The sequence below is a fragment of the Myxocyprinus asiaticus genome, chromosome 19 (assembly GCF_019703515.2).
Source record: "Myxocyprinus asiaticus isolate MX2 ecotype Aquarium Trade chromosome 19, UBuf_Myxa_2, whole genome shotgun sequence".
Taxonomy (NCBI): domain Eukaryota; kingdom Metazoa; phylum Chordata; class Actinopteri; order Cypriniformes; family Catostomidae; genus Myxocyprinus; species Myxocyprinus asiaticus.
Window position 1 is genome coordinate 48,238,385 of NC_059362.1, and position 10,022 is coordinate 48,248,406.

Consider the following 10,022-nt stretch of genomic DNA (forward strand, 5'->3'; position numbering starts at 1 on the left):
GAATTTTGTCTCCATGGAAGTAATTGATCAACGTACCACAGTAAGATCTTCCAAGTCAGCAACGAACTTCGTCAGCATTACCGACATGTTCATCAATTCATGCCGGATTTCTTTCAGTTCACCGTCTGCCGTGTTCTTAGAACAATAGATATGTAGATATGCTTTTTTATATATGAAAAAGTACGGATGTTATTGAAACTCATAATTATTATAAGACTATTATTGTTTTCTTTTGTTAAAGGTCATGCTCAGCAGCTCACAAACTGTAGGGAAATTATAGATTTGCTTTGTTCTTAATGCTTAAAACCTCTTCTAAAGTCTCTCTGTAGGTCAGAAGACATACAAATGTTAAAGGATTCAAATTTTCTTTTGGTTGTTGATTCAGTGATTAACTCATTTCACACAAATCACACATTTGTCATCACCTTCTGGCATCACCAGAAATGGTCACTGAATCATTAAATGGATCTGAACAAATTTTGGTGAACGTAGTCAAAATGACTGCTACACCCTGTCCCGGAGTGTTGATTATTCATGTTTTTGAGATGTCACAGACATTACATCATAAATTATCATAATTAATTCAGATTCAAAGTAATGTCCAGCATCATCCAATCACTGTCAATCATGTTAAAATAAAATGATACATTATAAATTCTGAATCTATGTACTGATTATCATTGTCACATGTCTGTCAAACATGTTGAGTGATCCAAACATCATCTGCAGCCTGAAACTGAACTTTTGATCAGATTTTAGGAGTGAATGCACTTAACTGCATAGAGAGCTATAGGATGCTCCCTTGCTCCCTATTTAGTGAATGACTTAACCTCCAGTGTGCTGTCTGTCTGCACTGGTCTCAGAACAGTTTGAAATGCACCTTATTTTCATCCTAACTTCTGAACGCAACATTTATCAGCTTTTGGATGAACGCATTTATTCTCAATGTGATAATACACAGACAGTGAATATAAGAATGTATTTATTAATGTTAATGAATTGAACCATATTGTACAGTGATAACAAAATAAAATATAACAAAATGTATATTAAAATGAAATGAAATTACCCACAGATGTGTTAGAGTTGAAAGATATTCAAAATAACTAACATGTTTTTTCTACTTTTGAGCAAATATGGTGCCAGTGTCCACATATGTGGACATCATGTTCATCAGTGTGCTGATGTGCGAAAAATGAACAGATTTTTTAAACCAGCATATCAAACGAAACTCTTTTCAACCAAACAGGTTTCAATGAAGAAACTTAAAGACATTTCTTTCCAGAGGCACTTTTGTTGGCACTGCGTCCTTAGGAGCGCTCCACGGAAATCGTTGTGACTCAGTGTGGCAGAAGTTTAACCCTTAAATGATAGTCTAGAGTCTAGTGAGCAGTATTCAGCTGGATGGGAAAAAGTGGGGAATCAAACCTCGGATGTCCGCTTGATAAAAATTCATTCACACCGTCTTTACACAATACACTATTGCAGCAACACTTGGGTGCAGTTTGACTTTAATTTCTGTGTTTCCACCAGATTATTGGAGTGCAAATAGCCGCGCAGTGTGGCAGATGCTATTTAAACCTAGTGCAAATAGTCATTTAATTAAATAAAAGATCCTAATGGTGTTTAAATGGCAGTAAAATGGAAATAATTCTGTTTCATTAAAACTTTATACACTCGCATTCACACAAACAGAGTTTCACATGGACATAAAATCATTTATTTTCAATCAGTTGTTCAGAAATATTTTACATCTTTTGTACTTTATACAGTATGTTTCAAGCAACATATTTTTATGCAATTACAGACATGCATGTAGTAAATAACATACATGTGATCAGTGCAACAATTACAGTATGACGATGATCGCTCAGACACCTTTTGACATTTAATAAAAATAAATTTGACAAATATAAAGCCAAAACAAATGATGTGCATTTTTCAGATGTTTGCATTAGACATCATAGTATGATGGAGTGATGTAGCGTGTTTGTTCACATGTTCTTGTAGAGCGAGCGGTCTTGTGGCAGTTGTACTTGTTGTTGTGCCGTCAGTTTGAGGTGGAAGTGATACACAGAGATGGTGATGACAATGATCAGACCCAGAATCAGACCCAGAATCAGCGGCAGCATCTGTTCTAACTGCTCACGCTGGTCTGTGATGCATTTATACGCTGCAGGAGAGAGAAAGACAAACACTCACATGATACTGCTGTTCTCTCGACATCCATGATTCATAGTGGAATCTGTGTTCAACATGTACAGCCACAACATTAAAAGCACCTGTCTAATATTGTGTAGGTCCCCCTCATGCCGCCAAAACAGCACCAACCCGCATCTCAGAACAGCATTCAGAGATGACATTCTTCTCAGCACAATTGTACAGAGTGGTTATCTGAGTTACCGTAGACTTTATCAGTTCAAACCAGTCTGGCCATTCTCTGTTGACCTCTCTCATCAACAAGTGTTTCCATCCACAGAACTGCTCGCTCACTGGATGTGTTTTGTTTTTGGCACCATTCTGAGTAAATTCTAGAGACTGTTGTGTGTGAAAATCCCAGAAATACTCAAACCAGCCCGTCTGGCACCAACAATCATGCCACGCTCCAAATCACTGAGATCACATTTTTTCCCCATTCTGATGAAGCTCCTGACCCGTATCTGCATGATTTTATGCACTGCACTGCTGCCACACGATTGGCTGATTAGATAATCACATGGATGATTGTTGGTGTCAGATGCGCTATAGTGAAAAGGAAAGTCTAATCCTTTCTAGCAATATTATTATGTTTCTTCTTCAAGCCATTGTCAAGATATGATCATTGATTTGATTTCTTTATTTTTTCATTCTTAGTGCATAAAACTTAAAATGTGTTCCTGGGACAAAGAGACTCAAAATGATGGAGCAGGTCACAGATATATTATTCAAAATAATTTTGTATTATTGTAACAATGTAAATATAAGTTCTTTCGATTTAACGCAATTAATATTATGAAATATAATGCATATAATGCATCTTATACACACTCACACACACACACACACACACACACACACACACACACACACACTCACACACACACACACATACACACACTCACACACACACACACACACACTCACACATTCACACTCACACACTCACACTCACACACTCACACACACACACACACACACACACACTCACACACACACACACACATACACACACTCACACACACACACTCACACACACACACTCACACACACACTCACACACACATACATACACACATTCACATTTTGATATTTTCATAAAGACATTATTTAGTACGTTTATCAAGCTGTTTGACTTCAAGAGAACTGTCAGCTGCTCTACACAATGAAGAAAACACACACACACGTTCCAGAAGATTCCCTCAGTGTGTCTGGACTCTCATAAGAGGATTATCTTTACAAGGGATTATGGGTCTCGACTTTTCAGTGTGAACAATTAAATGTCAAATCAAGAGATATTCAATGGGCCCTCCATGAAGAAGACGACGTGAAGTTTCATCCTTAAAGACAACAAAACCATCAGAACTGGTGTCTCCCACACTTTCAAGAAATAAAAATGTGTATTTTATGATACTGGAAGAGCTTTGCTTTGCTCGGCTGTAGTATGAAGAACAGTTGTAAAGGCAGTCCGATAGAATGACAAACTTATGACCAATCAGAATTCTGTCAAACAGTGTCATCATCGAACTGAATGAATGTGCACGCTGTAAACACTTCTCCTGCGATGACCGGTGCCTACTTACCAACGTCTGCTATTCAGCAAATGAGGTAGTGCAAATGTTACGAAACCTAATTAATATTCATGAGGCAAACTGATACACTTTACAATATGCCCCTCCCTCCCATTACAAAAGCTCATATAATATGAGAACAACAGAAGTGTGAGCTGGTCATCTGTTAGTTTACTGCAGGAAACGCCTGATAAATCACAGTGATTGTAACAGCGATCATAAAGCTCACTGCGACAAACTGTCATGTACAGCACACAGCCAATAGAAGGACACTCACAGGAGATCACAGGTCAAAGAGAGGTCGCCACAGATGACATGTGTGATGTTCTGCAGCTAACCTACTAAATCTGAACGTCCTACACAACTAGAACCTACTAAACCACCGTAATCACTATAGAAGATTGAACAGAATGGATACATTTAAACCTTTTTATGATGAAATCAGTTCACTGAATAGACAATTAGTGTAAATAAATACATTCAGTCTCAACACTTTCATAAATGATGTTGCTGCTGGCTCACGGGGAATCTCTTCATACAAATACACAAACAGTGTTTCTGGCCTCACAACATTGAAGCAAATATTTCACCCCAACATTTAAAAGAAAAACAAAAAATATATATATATATAGTTTGCTTCAAGAAGATGAAGCCTTATTTGGGTGAGAATCTGTTCAATCTCAATGTTCATAAAAATAGGCTTCATTTTCTTAACCCTTTAAGCTCTGAAAGTGTTTTTAAAGATTTTAAAATTTTCGATGAGAAAAAGATTTTCTGTTTCAGTGGCATTCCCGAAATTAAAGACTTATAACTCGACAAAAAAACAAAACAAAACAAGGAGGGTCAAGTGTTTGGTATTATTGTAAAGAAAACGTATCAATTTTTTTTTTTTTATGATATAGATAATGATACATTCTGAGACTCTAAGAAACTGCTGAAAAATCACAAAAACATGAGCCAAAAATGTACTTTTTTTCTCTCTTATTTTTCTGATTTGACATTTTATCTAAATATAACATTATGTGTAAATAAAGTGGCTCAGAAAAACTTATTTTGTTTTGTTTCCAATCATGTCAACTATATCTGAGAATAATTTAGTGTTGATACGACAAAGCAATCAAAAGTTATAACATTACAAATATAATTTATAATAGTGTCCAAAAACATCTCCAAACAAATAAATCATAATAATTGTACATAAGAACTAATTACACATGCAAACACAACAATGACTAAAGGTTTGCATAGCATGCAGACATGATTTTAGTAATGAGATTTCACAGAATGAGTTTCATTCTGTGTCATTTGAGTCATCATTGAGTCTGTGTCATGTATTTGGCGCCATCTCCTGGTGGTCATATGTAACATTGTGCTTCATGTGGATTATCTAATGATCTATACATCTGATTATCTTGTGTGTGGACTCGTTTGAAATATAATCACCTCTTCTAAATATTGGTATTTGGGGAGGTCTGGGTATCTCAGTGTGTATTGATGCTGACTATCACCCCTGGAGTCACGAGTTCAAATCCAGGGCGTGCTGAGTGACTCCAGCCAGGTCTCTTAAGCAACCAAATTGGCCCGGTTGCTAGGGAGAGTAGAGTCACATTGGGTTAAACTCCTCGTGGTCAATATAATGTGGTTCTCGGTCTTGGTGGGGCGCGTGGTGAGTTGTGCATGGATGCCACAGAGAATAGCGTGAAGCCTCCACACACGCTATGTCTCCATGGTAACGCGCTCAAAAAGTCACGTGATAAGATGCACGGATTGACGGTCTCAGACGTGAAGTCAACTGAGATTCGTCCTCCACGACCTGGATTGAGGTGAGTCATTACGCCACCATGAGGACATACAGCACATTGGGAATTAGGCATTCCAAATTGGGGAGAAAAAGAATAATAAATAAATAAAATAAATAAATACATAAATAATGGTATTTGATATTTTATGTTTTGTTTATTTTATTTTTTGAAGTTATAAGCGAAAGCGCGTCATATAAGTAACTCCAACATAATTGTCAAAGACATATACTTAACTATTACTCGCTATATTTTTGTCTGTGAGTAAAACAAATAGGCTGGTTGTATTCTACTCTTTGAGAGCTTTCCAACAACATATGACACATGGATAGCTGATGAGATCTGATGTTTTTACTGATTGCAATAATATGTACAGTGCAAAATTATTAATAAATTATAAAAACGCAACACTTCTGATTTGTCTGCAAATTTCAAAGCACTTGTTCAGTTTTGGTCATAATGTCTACATGCATTGGAAAGTAGAGCTTCAAAACTTTAAAATGATACCTATTCTGTGTTGGTCAAGACTGTAGGTGGGCCCATCCGAGCATAAAGGGCTAAAAGCAAAATGTATAGTTAATTTTCTTTCTTTTAGTTTTGGGGTGAAACAGAAGCTGGACTCTTTCTTGACAGGTTTTGGGATTATAAACACCGTTTGTGCATTTGAGTGATTTGATGTCATTTAATGTGTGTTCATGTGTAGTTGTGTATGTCTTACGTTCACTGAAGATGAAGTCACTGTTGATGTCGAAGGGTTGGATCTGGATGTCGTACATGGAGACGGTGATTCCCTTCTGATGATCGCTGGAGATCAGAGTGAGTGTCTGTTGAGCCGCACACACATATGAGTGACCGGCCGGAGTGACCAGCGCTGACAGACGGTGTGTGCTCGCTGTGTGTTTCCCCGCTGCACGATAACACACAAGTGATTACTCGTGCAGACTCAACACAATGCATCCCTGTATGCTGTAAGACACTTTAATCTGTTTCTTTTTAATATTATGCTTGTTTATCATTATCTCACTACTTTGATATATAATACAGAAATCATGTGATATCTGATGCAGTAATGCAGAGATGGTGCACTAGTAAGTGTGCTAGTTACTGTGATTATTGTCTAATTAAACCAGATACTGCAGAGAAAATGAAAAGGGATGAAAATTCTATGCAGATAATGTGTATTACAACACAATCATAACAAACAAGCCCAATATAACAGAAAATAGTCTTTAAAAAAACATGCAATTATGCATTAAAGCAGGGTGAATTCTGTTCAGTCCAAATAACACAAACATCTCCAATAATCATATAAATCTTGATCTTAAATATCTGACTGAACATGTAAAAGCGCATTACTGTCGCAGTGAATGTTGCAGCTCACTGCAGCAAATACACTCAATATAGAACAATGGGCTTTGTCTCATGAACAAATAAAACACGGAAAAGGACGGCTTATTTAGAAAAATTAAACATGAAAGTCAGTTGTTTATGATAAAATATCATAATAATAAGCTCTAAATGTCTTGAGTGTAAATTATTGCACATGAATCCAGTGATGTAATGCACGCAGTTGTCGGGACATACAGTTACATGCATGAATGATGATGATGTTTAATTATTATTAATTCAATTAAGGGGGACCTGAATGTGTTTTTCAATTATAAATTCTTGTATTTCACATTTGTTCTCCCTAAATCTTTCATATTTGATAACATTCCTGATCTTATTTGATATTATATAATCTTAATAGAAGCCTTTTATCTTCTGTCTGCTCGTGTGTGTGTGTGTGTGTGTGTGTTACTCACGGTTATAAGCGTTTATAAAGTGCGTCGTCTCTGATGTGTCATAAACCAGCTGAACCTTGTTTATTTTCCACACTTCAGTTTCTTTGGCTTTATCATCACTGCCCATAGTGCTCATCTCCTACAACACACACACACACACACCCACACACAACCACATAAACACACATATACACACATACACACACAAACACACACACACACATAAACACACACACACACACACCCACAAACACAAACACACACAACCACATAAACACACACACACACACACACTCACACACACACACAACCACATAAACACACATTTACACACACACACACACACACATAAACACACACACACACACACACACACACCCACAAACACAAACACACACAACCACATAAACACACACACACACACACACACACCACACACAACCACATAAACACACATATACACACACACACACACACACACACACACACATAAACACACACACACACAAACACAAACACACACAGCCACATAAACACACACACACACACACACTCACACACACACACACAACCACATAAACACACATACACAAAAACACACACATAAACACATACACACACATAAACACACACACACACACCCACACACCCACAAACACAAACACACACAACCACATAAACACACACACACACACAAACACACACACCCACAACCACATAAACACACACACACACAAACACACAGACACACACACACACACACACACACACACAGAGACACACACACACACACACATAAACACACACACACACACACACACACAGACACACACACACACAGAGACACACACACACACACACATCTCAGTTATTGATAATGAGTGTGTGTAATGAATGAAAGCAGCATCAGAATGTCACTTCACCTTTGAGAAGAAGATGCGGAATGTGAATGCGTCATTAATCCACGAGATGTGCAGCTCTGATTCACTCGTCCCGCATTTACCGGCAATCTGAGCGCCGCGCGGGATCGACAGAGACACCTGCTCCGTGATCAACTGCACCAATATATCACATTAACACAATGTATCACAGAGTATTGCGGTACATTCTATTAGTCACAAATACCACGAAACTTTCATCGAATGTCATGTTTTCACAAGAAGAACCGGGAACTAATGTTTGATATATTTATAAAAGTTACTGTAAATGATTCCAGCACAATATGATCAAAACAGCAGAATCGTGATTATTCTGATATCAAAATATCTCACATCGATCCCGTTGAGCGCGAGAACATCGTACGGAATGAGGAATTTCACCGCGAGCTCCGCCATCAGACACGTCGTTCCGTTTTCACGCACTACAAAAATATCTCGATCCGGATTCAGCGACAGTCCGGACAGATTCTCCACCTCTTGTTCAGCCAACACAAACATCTTTAAAAGAAGAACACCTACAAGACACAAATCATGCACATTCTTCATCAACTTTAATCAACTCAGACTGGGTCCAAATATTCTATTCTATTCTATTCTATTCTGTTCTATTGTTCTATTCTATTCTATTCTGTTCTATTGTTCTATTCTGTTCCATTCTGTTCTATTGTTCTATTCTATTCTATTCTGTTCCATTCTGTTCTATTGTTCTATTCTATTCTATTCTGTTCCATTCTGTTCTATTGTTCTATTGTTCTATTCTGTTCTATTCTATTCTCCATTTCCTCAGTCGCATTTGCATGCATTACAAATAAAACTGACTGTTGTATCAAATACTGAATGTATGAGAGTATCAAACATCATAAATGTATTAATAAACTGCACATATATTCACTTTTTTTGCAGGTAACACGTGAAATTTAGTTCTACTGATCAATTGCTTGTTTCTCCTCATTTATAACGTCTTGGATACAAAAGCGTCTTCTAAATGATTTAAAGATAAATGCATTATTATCAATTAAACTCTGTCAGATGTGTGTCGTGAAACTCGTGATCATCAGAAATCCTGCAGATTCAGCAGAACTCACCGATGAGCGCGAGCACAAGTCCTGCCCGGTCCAGAAACTCCATCACGAGCTCTCTCAGTCCGGGAGAATACTGAACACAGACAGCAGAAGCGAGATGTGCAGGTGCTGCTCTCTCATTCCCTCACAGCACAGAAAGCACTAAAGCAGCTGCACTGCACCTCTGACAGTCACAGGAGTTCCTCTGAAGTTTCCCGCATGTCTGCGCGCAGCTGCAGCTGCAGTAATGTGTGCACTCATCCGTGCGGGACAAAAGCTGTGTCCTTTAACAAACCCACGAGACACAAACCACAGCATGCTCACACCGTCATTCTCTGCTCTCTACTGATCAATCAATGCGACAGTTCACACGTTTACGTGATCTTTCGCACTTCTGTACTGAATGCGCGTGCACGATGCTTTAAACTTCATTAATTACATTCTGTGGGAAAATGCGACCGAAGAGAAAGAAATGCATTCAGTTGTATCCAAGTATGCATTTGCTTTTGTTTTAAAAACTCAATCCATTTAGGGGAGACCGGGGCTAGTTGTCACATGGTAACTATTAGGTTTTGCATCAAAGTCAAATTACACAAATGTTTGTTTTATTTCCAGCAGTGATTTTGAATGTTGGTTTCAAACGCCTCGTTCAAATCTGTCTTAAATTAGATTC

General features: G+C 37.8%; 1 protein-coding gene across 1 annotated transcript; it reads right to left on the bottom strand.

The window, feature by feature from the left end:
- Window positions 1-1,708: 1,708 nt before the first annotated feature.
- On the bottom strand, window positions 1,709-9,550 carry LOC127409729 (lysosome-associated membrane glycoprotein 5-like). Its single transcript, XM_051644490.1, has 6 exons — window positions 9,374-9,550; window positions 8,622-8,803; window positions 8,274-8,405; window positions 7,372-7,489; window positions 6,285-6,473; window positions 1,709-2,173 (listed from the first exon to the last, which is right to left on the bottom strand). The coding sequence occupies exons 1-6, from the start codon at window positions 9,414-9,416 to the stop codon at window positions 1,995-1,997; spliced, it is 843 nt and encodes a 280-aa protein (XP_051500450.1). The 5' UTR covers window positions 9,417-9,550; the 3' UTR covers window positions 1,709-1,994.
- Between the last annotated feature and the right edge of the window lie 472 nt (window positions 9,551-10,022).

Excerpts from the sequence above, each read along its gene's own strand:
- LOC127409729 (XM_051644490.1), bottom strand. The coding sequence starts at position 9,416 with ATGGAGTTTCTGGACCGGGCAGGACTTGTGCTCGCGCTCATCG. Across the intron at positions 7,490-8,273 it reads TCCGCATCTTCTTCTCAAAG|GAGATGAGCACTATGGGCAG; the intron begins GTGAAGTGACAT and ends TGTGTGTTGTAG. Across the intron at positions 6,474-7,371 it reads CTTTATAAACGCTTATAACC|CGGGGAAACACACAGCGAGC; the intron begins GTGAGTAACACA and ends GTTATCGTGCAG.